General features: G+C 65.0%; 1 protein-coding gene across 3 annotated transcripts; it reads left to right on the top strand.

Annotated features, from left to right (window-relative positions):
* The first annotated feature begins 1,306 nt into the window (after window positions 1-1,306).
* MDC1 (mediator of DNA damage checkpoint 1) lies at window positions 1,307-14,616 on the top strand. 3 transcript variants are annotated; one of them, XM_037914191.2, is made up of 17 exons: window positions 1,583-1,821; window positions 2,554-2,683; window positions 3,013-3,465; window positions 4,627-4,705; window positions 5,860-6,151; window positions 6,305-7,586; window positions 7,899-7,994; window positions 8,271-8,339; window positions 8,619-8,663; window positions 9,206-9,673; window positions 9,862-9,962; window positions 10,116-10,754; window positions 11,149-11,262; window positions 12,756-12,938; window positions 13,106-13,231; window positions 13,716-13,826; window positions 14,274-14,616. In XM_037914191.2, exons 1-17 carry the CDS (start codon window positions 1,693-1,695, stop codon window positions 14,526-14,528), a joined length of 4,572 nt encoding a protein of 1,523 aa, XP_037770119.1. In that variant the 5' UTR covers window positions 1,583-1,692; the 3' UTR covers window positions 14,529-14,616. The 3 variants fall into 3 exon arrangements, with proteins under 3 accessions (XP_043383524.1, XP_037770119.1, XP_037770116.1); XM_043527589.1 differs by lacking the exon at window positions 1,583-1,821 and adding an exon at window positions 1,307-1,469 and having other exon boundaries at window positions 5,860-7,586; XM_037914188.2 differs by having other exon boundaries at window positions 1,585-1,821; window positions 5,860-7,586.
* The last annotated feature ends 246 nt before the right edge of the window (window positions 14,617-14,862 follow it).

Below are 14,862 nucleotides of genomic sequence, written 5' to 3' on the forward strand. Positions count from 1 at the left end.
GTTCAAAACTGAACTAGATAAATTCATGGAGGATAGGTCTATTAGGCAGGTTGGGCAGGGATGGCGTCCCTGGCCTCTGTTTGCCAGGAGCTGGGAATGGGCGACAGGGGATGGATCACTTGATGATTCCCTGCTCTGTTCATTCCCTCTGGGGCACCTGGCACTGGCCACTGTTGAATACTGGGCTAAATGGACCTTTGGTCTGACCCAGTGTGGCCGTTCTTACGTACCTTCTGTCTGTCCACCCATCCATCCACCCCCATGCATCCCCTCTCTCCATCCACCTATATACATACCTGCTATCCCTCCCCATACACCCACTCCAGCCATCCACACACCTTCTACCTGTCCGTCCATCCACCCCCATGCATCCCCTCTATCTATCCATCCATCCCCATCCACCCCCTCCAGCCATCTACATGCCATCTGTCCATCCATCCAGCCCCATGCACCCCCTCCAGCCATCCACCCCCTCCAGCCATCCAGCCCTCTACATGCCATCTGTCCATCCATCCAGCCCCATGCATCCCCTCTATCCATCCATCCCCATCCACCCCCTCCAGCCATCTACATGCCATCTGTCCATCCATCCAGCCCCATGCACCCCCTCCAGCCATCCAGCCCCATGCATCCCCTCCAGCACCATGCACCCCCTCCAGCCATCCAGCGCCATGCACCCCCTCCAGCCCCATGCACCCCCTCCAGCCCCATGCACCCCCTCCAGCATCCAGCCCTCTACATGCCATCTGTCCATCCATCCAGCGCCATGCACCCCCTCCAGCCATCCAGCGCCATGCACCCCCTCCAGCCATCCAGCCCCATGCACCCCCTCCAGCATCCAGCCCTCTACATGCCATCTGTCCATCCGTCCAGCCCCATGCATCCCCTCCAGCCATCCAGCGCCATGCACCCCCTCCAGCCATCCAGCGCCATGCACCCCCTCCAGCCATCCAGCGCCATGCACCCCCTCCAGCCATCCAGCGCCATGCACCCCCTCCAGCCATCCCCTGCAAATCACCCCAGGGCCCGGATCTTCTGGAGGACTGGTGTGTACGCTCTAGCCTCCCACACCGAGGGTCTATGGTTGCGCGGTATTCTCTGCACAAGCGTATTCGCCTCCATGGTGGCAGGTGACGTCATGGGGAGAAGAGGGCGGGGCCCGCGGTGGGGGAGGACTGTACGCTCTAGTGTACGCTCTAGCTACGCTTACGGGCTCGCCCTCCCCTCTATGGTTCCGGTGAGACTGTCCGCGGACCGCAGCCGCCATGCCTTGGAGGACCCAGCCTGCCCAGTCCAGCCTGCAAAAGCCCCTACGGCTCGATGGTTCCAGTGGTAACGTCTAGGCAACGCGTTTCCTCTCTATGATCCCAGGTGGCGCTCGTCGGGAGGAGCGACAGCGCCTCCATGTTGTGGCGGACCCGTCGTGTACACTCTAGCCTAGGGCCCGGTATCACTCTATGGTCTCCAGGGTAATGTCTACTCGAACATTGGCCTCTCTATGGTCCTCGGTGGAGCCAAAAGGGCGGGGTGGCGGACTCGTAGTGAACAATCTAGCCAGGAACCCTGTGCTGCTCTATGGTTCCGGGTCGACACTCTATACGCACATCTGTCTCCTCTCGATGCTCCAAACTCCAGACGAGGCCCCAGGGAGCAGCGGGGCGGGAACAAGGGCGGTAGGACCCGCCCATCCCAATGACTGGCACCCACAGTGACCAATCAGAACAAGAGAAGGCTATGCCGGAAGGCTCCGGCTGGCCAATCAGAGGCCTCCCCGCTGGGAAGCGCCGAGAGGGACCCGGGGGGCCGCAGTTGGAACAGGAGGTGAGGGGGGGCCTGGCAGAGCTGGGGGGGGGCAGTGAGGGGCACGGAGGGCGGGGCTGAGAGGGGGTACTGGGGCACGGGGGAGCACTGGGGGGGCGGGAAGGGGGCAGTGAGGGGCACGGGGGGCGGGGCTGACAGGGGGCGGGGGGCAGTGAGGGGCACGGGAGGGGGGCACTGGGGGCGGGGAGGGGGCAGTGAGGGGGATGCCGGGGCTGCCAGGGGGCGGGGGGGGGGGAGGGGCGCGGGAGGGGGGCAGTGAGGGGCACCGGGGGGTGCCAGGGGGGCAGAGAGGGGCACGAGGGGCGGGCGGCAGTGAGGGGCACGGGGGGGCTGACGGGGTGGGGGGGCAGTGAGGGGCACTGGGGGCGGGGAGGGGGCAGTGAGGGGCACGGGGGAGCACTGGGGGGGGCGGGAAGGGGGTAGTGAGGGGCACGGGGGGCGGGGCTGACAGGGGGCGGGGGGCAGTGAGGGGCACGGGAGGGGGGCACTGGGGACGGGGAGGGGGCAGTGAGGGGTATGCAGGGGGGGCTGCCGGGGCTGCCAGGGGGCGGGGGGGGGGAGAGAGAGGGGCACGGGAGGGGGGCAGTGAGGGGCACTGGGGACGGGGAGGGGGCAGTGAGGGGCACTGAGGGGTGCCAGGGGGGCACGAGGGGCGGGGCTGACAGGGGGCACTGGGGTGAGAGGGGTACTGGGGGGGTGCCCGTCACTCACCCTGTGACTGTTGCCCCGCAGGCCATGGAGCAGACCCAGCTGCTGGAGTGGGGGGAGGACGAGGACCCCCCCGGGGGAGAGGCCCCTGGGGAAGCCCCCCGGCCCGTGGGGCGGCTGCACCTGCTCAGCAGCAAATACGGGCCAGAGCAAGGTCAGTGGTGCTGGGTGGGGATGGGGGGAGGGGGCTGGGGCCGGCCCCACCCATCAGAGCCACCCGCCCCTTGGCGATTTCACCTGCTCTCCCGGGGGATCCAGGAAGTGGGCGGGCACCGGTGCTCTGATGGCCCTCGATGGTGGCATCCTGGCACCAGGACTCCTGGGTTCTCTCCTGAGCTCTGGGAGGGGAGTGGGGGCTCGTGGTTAGAGCGGCGGGGGGCTGGGAGCCAGGACTCCTGGGTTCTCTCCCCCACTCCGGGAGGGGAATGGGGTCTACTGGCTCACCCTGGGCATCAGGACTCCGGGGTTCTCTTCCCCCCGCAGATTTCTGGATCTACCCCGGGGAGAATGTGGTGGGGCGGCTGCCGAGCTGCCAGGTCTGCCTGCCGGCCCCCTCTGTCTCCAAGGCCCATGCGGTGATCGAGGTCCCGGTGCCGGATGGACCCCACCTGCTCTATGACCGGGGCAGCCTGAACCGGACCCGGCGCCAGCGTGCCGTGCTGCTGCCCCATGTCCGCTACAGCCTGGAGGATGGCGACACCCTCATGTTCGGGGACGTGGGATGCCAGTACTTCCTGCTGCCCCGGGCGGGCGCCGACCCTGAAGACTCTCTGGAGGTGCCGCCCACCCAGCCCCGGGTCCCCAACACCCTGGCCATCGAGGAGACCCCTGCGCCCAGCAAGAGGATGGGCTACGGGGCCCTGCTGGCCAGGGACTCTGAGGATGAGGAGGAGTCGCAGGGCGGAGGAAGGCTCCTGCAACTACCGGGGAGCAATGGTGAGTTGGGATTGTGGAGATGGGCCTGTAATGTTATTGCAGACCCTAAAATAACAAACCAGCAACCCCACGCTCATACCGTTGCTGGTTTGTTTTTCTGTTTGGGCTCCCGCTTCCACTTAAATTACATCTAGCTATTGCATTATTAGGGCAACTCCATGATATTATGGTAGGCCCTACAATAACAAACCAGGCATGGCACAAGTCGGGCTGGGGTGCGGCAGGACTGCCAATGATTCTATGTCTGGGCTCCTGCCCTCAAGTTTACACAGAGCCCTGGAGTGAAGGGACCCTATGGTATTGTGGTAAACCCTTCAATAACAAACTAGCCAGGGCATGAGTGGGGGGGACTCGGCATGATTCTATGTCTGGGCTCCTCCCTCCTCCACATTGATTACACAGTCCTCGCACTTGGGCAACTCTGTAATATTATGGTAGACCCTAAGATAATGAACTAGCCACGGTCTGCATGCAGAGGGGCTGGGAGTGAGTCTATATCTGGGTTCCCACTTCCACACAGATTAGGCACAGTCCTGGCATTAGGGCAACCCCCTCCCTATGGTATTATGATAGGCTCCACAACAACAAACCAGGCATGGCATGAGTGTGGGATTCAGAAGTGTGGGGGGTGGGGGTTGAGTCTGTATGGACTCCCTCTTCCTGCAAGGTTACACACAGTCGTGGCACTAGGGTACCCTACGATATTCCTATAGACCCGACAATAACAAAGTAGCTAGGTGAGGGCATGAGTAGGGTAGTGGGAGGTTCTGTTGAGCCCCCCCCCCCCCCGCCTATACACAGGGACTCTGTGATATTACTGTAGACCCTACAATAACAAACCAGTGTTAATGGGCAAGCATTCCTGGGTTCTATTCCTGTGGAGTAAGGGCTAGTCACTGAAGCAGGGGAGGGGGCTGGGAGTCAGGACTCCTGGCTTTGTTTGCTTCGTCTACCCCTCTCTATTACAGTAGACCCTGCGATAACAAATTGGGGGTGGGAGAGATGAGGGTCGGGAATTCCATGTCTGGGCTTCCCCTTTGGTTACTAACAGCGCCAGTGCTCAGGCATCCTACGATATTATGGTAACAAACCTTCTGCGGGTGGGAGACGCACAGGCCCCCGAATTCCCCGCTGACACCCTGTGTCTGTCTTCTCCACCAGGCTCCAACTCCTCCTCTGACACCGGAGTCCGTTCCGACGCAGCGTTCTCCTCGCCGTGCGCAACTGTGGTGCCGGAAAGGTAGAGACGGACCTAGCAGGGGGAGCCAGGACTCCTGGGTTCTGTCCTGGCTCTGGGAGGGGAGTGGGGTCTAGTGGTTAGAGCGAGGGGGGTGGGGGGGATGTGCTGCAGGGAGTGGGGCAGGGGGCTCAGCAGGGGGCGCTCTCTTCCAGCAGTAAGTGCTGACCCCAAGATCCCAGTGTGGCACTGTGCTGCGGGGGCTTGGTAGCAGGATCTGCCCCGTGGGGCGGGCTCAGTAGGGGGCGCTGTGCTGTGGGGCAGGGAGCTCAGTAGAGGGTGTTGGGGGAGACTCGGTAGCGGGAGCTGTGTCGTGGAGCGGGCTTGATAGAGGCTGCCGGGGGGGCTTAGTAGTGGGAGCCATGCCCCAGGGTGGGCTTGGTAGGGGGCATTGTGCTGTGGGGCAGGGGGCTGCTGTAGGGCTCAGTAGGGGGTACTGGGGTTGGGGGGTTCAGTGGGGGAGCTGTGCTGCGGGGCAGGGGGCACGGGAGGGAGCACAGGCAGGTTCGGGGGGGGGTGCTATGTTGAGGGGCGGGGGCTTGGTATGGAGCGCAGCGGGGCTTGGAAGGGGGCACTGTGCTGTGGGGCGGGGGTTCAGTGGAGGGAGCTGCGGGGGGCTTGGGAGGGAGCTCAGTGGGGGCGCTGTGCTGTGGGGCAGGGGGTTCAGTGGGGGGTGCTGTGCTGAGGGGTAGGGAGCTTGGTAGGGAGCGCTGTGCTGTGGGGCGGGGGTTCAGTGGGGGGTGCTGTCCTGAGGGGTGGGGAGCTTGGGAGGGAGCGCAGCAGGGCTCGGTTGGGGGCAGTGTGCTGTGGGGCGGGGGTTCAGTGGAGGGAGCTGCGGGGGGCTCGGGAGGGAGCGCTGTGGGGCTCAGTAGGGAGCGCTGTGTGTGGGGTGGGGGTTCAGTGGAGGGCGCTGCGGGGGGGCTCGGGAGGGAGCTCGGTGGGGGCGCTGTGCTGTGGGGTAGGCGGTTCAGTGGGGAGTGCTGTGCTGAGGGGTGGGGAGCTCGGTAGGGAGCGCTGTGGGGTGGGGGTTCAGTGGAGGGAGCTGCGGGGGGCTCGGGAGGGAGCTTGGTGGGGGCGCTGTGCTGTGGGGTGGGCGGTTCGGTAGTGCTGACTCCGTAGGTTACGTAGGTTCTGATCTGCTGTTCTCTGCCCCCCAGCGATGAGGAAGGTGGCGAGACCCCTGACGCCCCCTGCCCCTCCCTGCGCCTGAGCTACGGTGGCGAGAGGCCCCCCGGCCCGCCGGAGAACGGAGTCGCTGCCCTGGGTGCCGAGCAGCCCAGGGCCATGGGGGTTGTTGGGACGGCCCGAGAGCCTGCGCTGGCCGCCTGCCGCTTGGTCAAGGGGCCTGGCCACACGGGCATCGCCACGGGCATGGGCCAGGGACCAGCTGTCGGGGGCCTGGGGAACGGTTGCCCCGCTGAGGTGGGCAGCGTTACAGATGTGGAGGAGGTACGGCATCCAGATGTTGTGCGGAAGAGCCATGGACCTGCTGTCCTGGGGGACAGCGATACAGATGTGGAGGAGGCTGTGGAGAATCTAGATGTTGTGGATCCAAAGAGCCACCCGCCTGCCATTGAGCTGGGTAGCGATACAGATGTGGAGGAGGCAGAGAATGCAGATGTGCATCCAAAGGGCCATCAGCTTGCCAGAAATGGGGACAGCGATACAGATGTGGAGGGGGCTGGTGTGAATCCAGATGTTGTAGGTCCAAAGAGCCATCAGCCCAGAGTTGAGGTGGACAGCGATACAGATGTGGAGGCGGCAGCGGCAAAGAATCCAGATGTGCAGCAGAACAATCGACATACTCTCCCTGGGGGCAGAGAGACAGATGTGGAGGGGGAAGTGGAGAATCTAAATGATACGCATCCCGAGAGCCATCACTCTGCCAAAGATGGGGAGAGCGATACAGATGTGGAGGAGGTTGCAGAGAATCCAGATGTACAGAAGAGCCATCAGCCCGCTGTTGAGGTGGGCAGTGATACAGATGTGGAGGAGGAGAAGGCAGAGACTCCAGTGGTTGTACCGAACAACCATCAACTTGTTTCCCCAGGGGGCGGTGATGCAGATGTGGCACGGGCGGTGGGAAAACCAGATGTGCATCCTAAGGGCCATCGGCCTGCAGGAAATGAGGACAGCGATACAGATGTGGAGGAGTTTGTGGGAAATCCAGACGTCACCGCAAAGAGCCATCTACCCGCTATTGATGTGGGCAGTGATACAGATGTGGAGGAAGAGGAGACAAAGAATCCAGATGTTGCAACGAAGAACCATCAACTTGCTCTCCCTGGAGACAGAGATACAGATGTGACGGGGACAGTGGGGAAACCAGATGTGCATCCTAAGGGCCATCGGCCTGCAGGAAATGAGGACAGTGATACAGATGTGGAGGAGTTTGTGGGAAATCCAGATGTCACTGCAAAGAGCCATCTACCCGCTATTGATGTGGGCAGTGATACAGATGTGGAGGAGTCTGTGGGGAATCCAGATGTACAGAGGAGCCATCAGCCCCCTGTGGAGGGAGGCAACAATACAGATGTGGAGGAGGCTGAGGGGAAACCAGATGTTGGAAGGCAAAAGGACCCCCTGCCTGTTGCCACTGGAGACAGCGATACAGATGTGGAGGAGAATCCTGATGTTGGCCAACAGACGCTCCACCTGCCTACAGCCAGTGGAGACAGCGACACAGATGTGGAGGGGGCTCCCGGGGCAGAGTTCGACCAGGCACCAGGTCTGGTGGGGGGCCCAGCTCAGGCAGGTGGGGAGGAGCTACCGGCCCCCCAGTCCCATGTCAGCCCAGAGGCCAAGGTGATGGACACCGAGGGGAACAAAGAGCCAGCGTGGGGCCCAGCCCAGCCCGGAGACGACAGCGAGACGGATGTGGAGGGTAAATATGGGGTCTGGGAGACACAGGCCCTGCCCTGCCATCCCGGACGCCTGGGTCCCGTTCCCTGCCCCGGTCTCCGGCTCCCGAGGGGTGAGGGCCCTGCCCTGCCGTCCCGGACGCCTGGGTCCCGTTCCCTGCCCCGGTCTCCGGCTCCTGAGGGGTGAGGGCCCTGCCCTGCCGTCCCGGACGCCTGGGTCCCATTCCCTGCCCCGGTCTCCGGCTCCTGAGGGGTGAGGGCCCTGCCCTGCATGCTGGGATGGGATCAGGCACGTCAGTTTCACCTGGAGTCTCCGCTCTCCTTCCCCTTCCCAGATGACGCTGATTTTGCCCTGCAGGCCACGCAGTGCTACCTGGCTGAGGAGACCCCGTCCTCGGGGGCCGAGGCCGCCAGAGCCCCCGCGGCAGCAGGTGGGACTCCTGAGCTCCATCCCGGCTCTGGGAGGGGAGTGGGATCTGTGGTTAAGGGGGGAGGGCGGAGCCAGGACTCCTGGGTTCTGTATCTAGCTCCATCTTGCTGTGTGACCTCTGGCATGTCCCTTCCGCTTTCTGTGCCTCAGTTTCCCCCCATGACCTAGCGTTCATCCCTCCCTCTGGGCAGGCGATCTGTGGGGTTGTGTGGCCGTGAGCGAAGAGATCGGTGGTGGGAAAGCTGTGAAGGACCCTGGGTAATTCCTCTCTCCACAGATTCTGGGAGCAGCCTAGAGGAGGAAGCCACCCAGACGTTTGTCTTCAGATCGCCCCCGCCTGCAAAAGGTGGGTTGGGGGGAATCCAGCCCCCCATGATCCCAGCCCCCATCAGCGTCTCCTCCCAGGGTGGCTCCATCTGGTGGCCAGACAGGGCAGCTCAGTCTCCATGGCCCTGCTGGGCTGAGATCTCACCAATGTATGTATAGGTCACCAGAGGGGTGGAGTTAGTGATGCCCCTGGGGGCGGGGCCGCAGGCATGGGGTGGAGTTAGTGACCCCAGGGGTGGGGCCTCAGGCAGTCACCCCTCCCCCACCAATTCCTGCTGCCACTCTCATCCCTTTGCAGGGTCCGTGATGTCGCCCCCTGCTGGCCCAGCGCTGCACGCTCCAGGTGAGCACAACGGCCCCACGCCGGGTTAAGGCGCTCAGGGAAAGGGGTGGGGGGGGCAGAGAGGAAACCCGTCTGGAGCCGCCATCTTGGATTTCATGGTGGGGTGGAGGAGGAGGGGTTGCTAAGGATTCTGGGAAGCGCGAGAGCTGCTGCCATGACAGACCTGCCCTGACTGGTCTCCCCACCTCCGTGCCAGGCTGGGCCGAGCCACCCAGTGCTGACTGGAGTGATTGGAGCAGGGGCTTGGAGCCCGAACTCCTGGGTTCTCTCCCTGGCTCTGGGAGGGGAGTGGGGGCTAGTGGTTAGAGCGGGGTGGGATGGGAGCCAGGACGCCAGGGTTCTCTCCCCGGCTCTGGGAGGGGAGTGGGGGCTAGTGGTTAGAGCGGGGTGGGATGGGAGCCAGGACGCCAGGGTTCTCTCCCTGGCTCTGGGAAGGGAGTGGGGGCTAGTGGTTAGAGTGAGGAAGAGGGGCTGGGAGCCAGGATGCCTGGGTTCTATCCTCATCTTCTTTTCCCCCCTCCTCCTCCTCCCCCCACCCTCAGTCTGCGCCTCTTCAGAGAAGGAGGAGGACTCGGACGAGGATCTGTATGTTGTGGGGGCGACTCAGTCGTTCTGCGAGGACCCCGGGCTCCACTCGGACCAGCCCACCCAGCCCTTCACCCCCGAGGAGGACACCCAGCTGCTGCTCCGCCATCCACCACCAGGGGGAGCCCTGTCGCAGGAGCCGGCGCAGCCCGCAGTACCCAGCCCGGCCTCTGGGGGGCTGCTGCCCCTCGGCACCCAGGCCCCCGCTGCCGCTCGCCTCGGCCCCAGGGAGGAGTCAGAGCCCCCTGTCCGGGCACTGCCAGCAGGGGGCGCTGGGGGGGAGCTGCCGGAAGAGGAGGAATCCCAGCCCGTGCGCCTCGTGCTGAGCGCCCCCCGCAGACCAGCCCTGGCACTGCAGGGTGAGGGCGGACGGGCAGGAGCGGAGCCCGGGGGCAGCCGCTCCGGGCAGCGCCTGAGACGGCAGGGTGAGTGATGGGGGGAGGGGGGAGTGTTGTGTGTGTGGTGTGTGTGTGTTGTGTGTGTGCGTGACACCTTGTGCAAGGAGCAGGGGTGTTGCTGGCAGTCACATGATGTGCCTTGGCAGGCAGCGGCATCTAGTGGCAATGGAGGGAACTGCAGTGGCTGATTGGAATTAATTCCTCCTCTTCTCCAGGTGGCCCGGAGGCTGCGGAGAGATGGGAGACCCCAGCGGCTGTCGGGGTCACGGGGGCTGGGGCCCACCCCCCGGGGGCACGGCCTGAAGATGCTGGGAAGGTGAGCAGGGGCTGGCGCCCTCTCCTGGAGGAATGGAGACTGCACGCACTGACTGGGGAGCTCCTGCACCACGTTCTCCCAGAGCTGGGGACAGAACCCAGGAGTCCTGGATCCCAGCCCCCCAATCTTTCTCTCTTTTTCCCCCCCCCCCAGGTCCCAGAGGTTCATCCCAGTCCCTCCACACCCGTGAGGCACCGGAGCCTGCGATCCGCTCCGGTTCCCGCTCCCCCACCACCAGCCCCTGCTCCAGAGAGGCGGAGCCGGCGGGGTGGGGCAGAGAAGCCAGTGGGGTCTGGAGACCCCAGCCAGCCCACCCCGGCCGCCCCCCAGCGTAGGGGGCGGCGTCAGCTCTGCAGCCAGACCGTGTACATGGAGGCGCCGGAGCCGGGGAGCGTCGAGGAGGTGGACCAGCCCGGCCCTGTGAAGAGGCCCAGGAGGGCTGTGCGGACCCAGGACCCCTCCACGGAGCCAGAGGCCTCGAGCCAGGGGGCTCCAGGCCGGGCCCGGAGATCTCGGGGGGCTGCAGTCACGGAACCAGCCCCAGCCAACAAGCCCAGGAGGGGTTCAGGGGGACCAGAGCCGGAGGCGTCGCAGGGCCGAGCCCGGCGGTCCCAGAGAGCCCCCGCCCAGGAGCCGGCCCCCAGGAGGAGGGGTGCTGCAGAGCCAGCCAAGGAGGCCCGAGGCAAGCGGAGAGGGGTGGCCACCCCGGATCCGCCTCAGGCACGGGGCGAGGGACAAGTGGGCAGTGCCACGGCCCAAGAGGATGCTGGGAGCGATGCCAGAAAGAGGCAGGTGGGTAACAGGCCACTGGGCAGGACTGGCAGGGCTGGGAGAAAGTCCCCACCGCAGGTGTCGGGCCCCACCCCTAGTGTGCTATGGACAGGGCCTGGTCACTGGGAGGCGGGGCCTAATATGGGTGGGGCCTGGGCACCAGGGGCAGGGTGTAATTTATCGTGTGGACAGACTGGCTGCGGTTGTTTGCAAAATGGGCGGGGTATACTTTTCTGGGGCGGAGCCTGTTACGGTGTGGTGGGGGAATCCATTGCTGGGGTGGACTCGAGGTGCAGGGCCTCTCCTGCGAGGGGGTGGGACTATGGGGGTGTGGTCTAAGTGGCTAGGGAGAACTCCGAAGGGGCGGGGTGGGGGGGGCTGTAAGTGAGTCTCACTCCCCTCATTCCCCCTGCAGGAGGCGCCGGTCCCCACATTGCGCCGTCAGAGCACAGAGAACAAGGTGGAGGGGCTGCGAGCCAGGGCCCCTCGCCGATCCCAGGGGGCAGCCGGTGGCACGACCTCCCCCAGGGTAAGAAAGCCCAGGACTGCGGGGTGGGGAGGCCAGCAGGCTGGGACATGGGGGCCCTTTCCCTCTAGGGGGTGCCAACTCCCACCCCGCCCCACGTATCTCCCAGCTCTGGGTTCTATCCTGGCTCAGAGGAGGGAGTTCGGGGGGACGACAGGGACTGTGTAGACCGATCTGTAGATGATACATAATCTGCCCCCCTCTGGGGAGACACACACTGAGTTCTCCACCTTCCCAGAGGCGGTGGGGTCGGACTTCAGCCCTGGGGCTTTGGGCTCTGTCCCCCCAGCTCACCGCCCCCCTCCCGTGGCCTCCACGGCTTAATTGGTCACAATAAATCGGCTGGGAAAAGTGATATGTCGGTTTGTTCATATCGCTTCTCGCAGCAGACTTAGCAGCCAGCTGGGAGGCGGTGAAAAGCGATATTAACAGACAAGTGTCACGTCTCGCAGCAGCAGACCACTAGCTAACCAACCGAACCGTCCCCCTCCGAAAAGAGACAGGAACGTGCAAAGCACCTTATTTGCGTTTCTGTGCTGTCGGTCCAGCAAAGAACAGAGACGACTCTGCGTTACTTCTATGACCGAGTCAGGAAAAGACCCTCCTGCGTAAATCAATGCCCATGATTGGGACCTGTCGAGGTGCATATTTATTTGTGTTTCCTCAAATTAATGAAGCATTTTAGGAAAAACTGGCAGAGCGGCCACCAGCAGGAGTTGGTGGCCGCGCTCTCAGGCCGCCGAAAATGTGTCGCGAGAAGGCCTGAGGAGGTCAACGCGTGGCGGTGATACGCTGGCTGCGGCTCGTGTACCTGTTACCTGCGTCCGTTCGCTGCCATGGCAATTCCCCTCGTGCCTTACTTTTAGTCCCGTCCGTCCCCCCCACGTCCCCCCACTCCCCCCCCCACACACACACACGCACTCGGGGTTTCCGTTGGGCCGTTTGTTCAGAGTCCAGAGGCCTCCTGCCCTGGGCTGACCTGCTGGGGCCGGTGTGGGGCAGGACACGGCCCGTCGGGCCCTCGCACGGGTGCAAGGCCGGGGGGGGGGGCTGGAATCCAGGCTCCAGCAGGCCTGCTCTGGAGTGGAAGTGGGTGGTCAGGCTGTACCAAGTTGGGGGGGGGGAGCTGTACCCTTACCTTTAACAGACCTAATGGGAATGTACCAAGCCATAAGGGTGGGGTAGGAGAGGAATTTACCATGGTGCCTTGCTGTGGGGAGGGGATGAGGAGCTGGTAGCAAACAGCTCCCCCCCCCCCCCCCTTGGGGTGGGAGGGGACGTACCAAGTTACCCTGCCCGGGGGGGGAGGGTGTGAGGGGATCATACCAAACAGCCCTGCCCCCTGGGTGGTGGGGAGGGGGATTTAGCAAGTTACCCTGCCCCTGGGGGTGGTGGGGAAGGGACTGTACCAAGCCGCCCCGCTTCCGAGGGGCTGGGGGGAGGGGGACAGTCTGGGGGATGGGCTGGTCCGTGCTGACTGGGCTCCCCGCCCCCAGGTGCTGTTCACGGGGGTGATTGACGAGGCGGGCGAGCGGGTGGTCTCGGCGCTGGGCGGGGCGCTGGCCCAGTCGGTCTTCGACTGCACCCACCTGGTGACGGACCGGGTGCGCCGCACCGTCAAGTTCCTGTGCGCCCTGGCCCGCGGGGTGCCCATCGTCACGCTGGACTGGCTGGACAAGGTACCCCCGGGGGGAAGGGGCAGGGGCAGGGTGGGAGGGGGGACCCTGGTGGGGGAGGCAGGGTGGAGGGAACGATCGGGGCGAGGCTGGGGACCGGGGGGGGGGGGGAGAGGAAGCAACATTGGGGGGCTGCCCCAGGTGACCTTGTGCCCCTTCCCCTCCCCCAGAGCGGGCGCAGCGCCTGCTTCCTGTCGCCCAGCGGCTTCCTGGTGCGGGACCCCGAGCAAGAGCGAAACTTCCACTTCAGCCTGGCCCAGTCGCTGCAGCGAGCGCGCAGGGGGGCCCTGCTGCAGGTGAGACCCCCCCCGTCCACCCCTCTGACCCCATTGACACCCCCTGCACCACGCGGGGGGCCCTGCCGTTGAGACCCCTTCCCCCCACACTGCCCACATAGGGGGGCCTGTCTGCATGTTAAACCCAACTGGCTCCCCCCAACATCCACCCCCCACTAGCCTGTTGCAGGTGAGACCCTCTGAACCCGCTCACCCCCCCCAGTCTGCTCCCCACCATACACCACATGGCGGGGGGGACAGCTGCAGCTGTGGGCCCCCCCCCACTCATGCCCTAAGCACCCTGGTGGACCCATCTGGGCAGGATGCCACCTGCAACTGGCCCTGTCACAAGCTCGTCACCCTCGAGGTCTCAGCTGCGGACACATGGTCTCTGGGCTTAGCTGCCGCCCCTGCCCCTCACTGGCTCCACCCCTTCCGCTGGCTCCGCCCCTTCCCTCATGGGAGCAGGGGGTGGGTCAGTCACAGCTGCGTCCCCCTCCTGCAGGGCTACGAGATTCACGTCACCCCCAATGTCAAGCCGGAGCCCGAGCACATGAAGGACATCATCCAGTGCAGTGGGGGGGTCTTTCTGCCCCATATGCCCCGGGCGTACAAGGTGAGGGGGGAGTGAGGGGCACCGGCAGAGCTGGGAGAGGGGCTGCGGGTTGGCAGTGAGGGGCAGGGGAGGTTGGTGGGGGGGGAGTGAAGGGGAGGGGAGCTGCGGGGCAGCAATGAGGGGTGCAGGGAGGAGGGGAGGGAGTTAGGGGCACAGGAGGAGGGGAGCTGTGGGGCAGGAGTGACGGAAGGAAGTGCGGGCTGTGGGTCGGGACTGAGGGGCACGGGGGAGGCGGCGGGGCAGCAGTGACAGGCAGGGGAGGTTGGGGGGAGTGAGGGGGAGGGGGGCTGCGGGGCAGCAGGGAGGAGGGGAGGGAGTGAGGGGCACAGGAGGAGGGGAGCTGTGGGGCAGGAGTGACGGAAGGAAGGGGGGGCTGCGGGTCGGGACTGAGGGGCACAGAAGGTGGGGGGCTGTGGGTCGGGAGTGAGCAGGATTTAACCCTTTCAGGACAAGCGCGTCGTCATCTCCTGCCCCGAAGACCTTCCCCGCTGCCGACCCGCCCTGAGCGCCCGGCTGCCCGTCGCCAGCACCGAGTTCCTCCTGACGGGCATCCTCCAGCAGGCTGTTGACCTGGCCTCCTACCGCCTGGACGGCACGCCTGCCCCGCCCAGCGCCGCTACCCCTGCCACCCGGGGGAGCAAGAGGAAGGGGGCAGCGGGTCCTGCCCCCGCCCCGCCCAGGTCTGCCAAGAGGCGGCGCTGAGGGGTCCCTGGTCCCTGACCTTGGACCCATGAGCCTTAACCCTGTAAATACCCCGCTTTTCTAGCTCAATAAAGTCATTTTGAAATAATGTGGCTAATACGGCGCCTTTTTCCTCTAGGGGGCGCCGGCTCCCATCTGGCCCAGGGCGGGGACTGGCTGGCTCAGGGGGGCGGGGAATGGGGCAGGGGCCTGTCCCCTCTAGGGGGCGCCGACTCCCATCTGGCCCCAGGGTGGGGACTGGCTGGCTCCGGGGGGCGGGGAATGGGGCAGGGGCCTGTCCCCTCTAGGGGGCGCCGGCTCCCACCCGGCCCCAGGGCAGGGACTGGCTGGCTCA

This window comes from Chelonia mydas, chromosome 14 (genome assembly GCF_015237465.2).
Source record: "Chelonia mydas isolate rCheMyd1 chromosome 14, rCheMyd1.pri.v2, whole genome shotgun sequence".
NCBI classification, from domain to species: domain Eukaryota; kingdom Metazoa; phylum Chordata; order Testudines; family Cheloniidae; genus Chelonia; species Chelonia mydas.

Bases quoted from the DNA above. Each gene is read 5' to 3' on its own strand.
- MDC1 (XM_037914188.2), top strand. From the start codon at position 1,693: ATGACTGGCACCCACAGTGACCAATCAGAACAAGAGAAGGCTATGCCG. The intron at 2,684-3,012 runs GTCAGTGGTGCT...TTCCCCCCGCAG, and splicing joins CAAATACGGGCCAGAGCAAG to ATTTCTGGATCTACCCCGGG. The intron at 8,340-8,618 runs GTGGGTTGGGGG...ATCCCTTTGCAG, and splicing joins ATCGCCCCCGCCTGCAAAAG to GGTCCGTGATGTCGCCCCCT.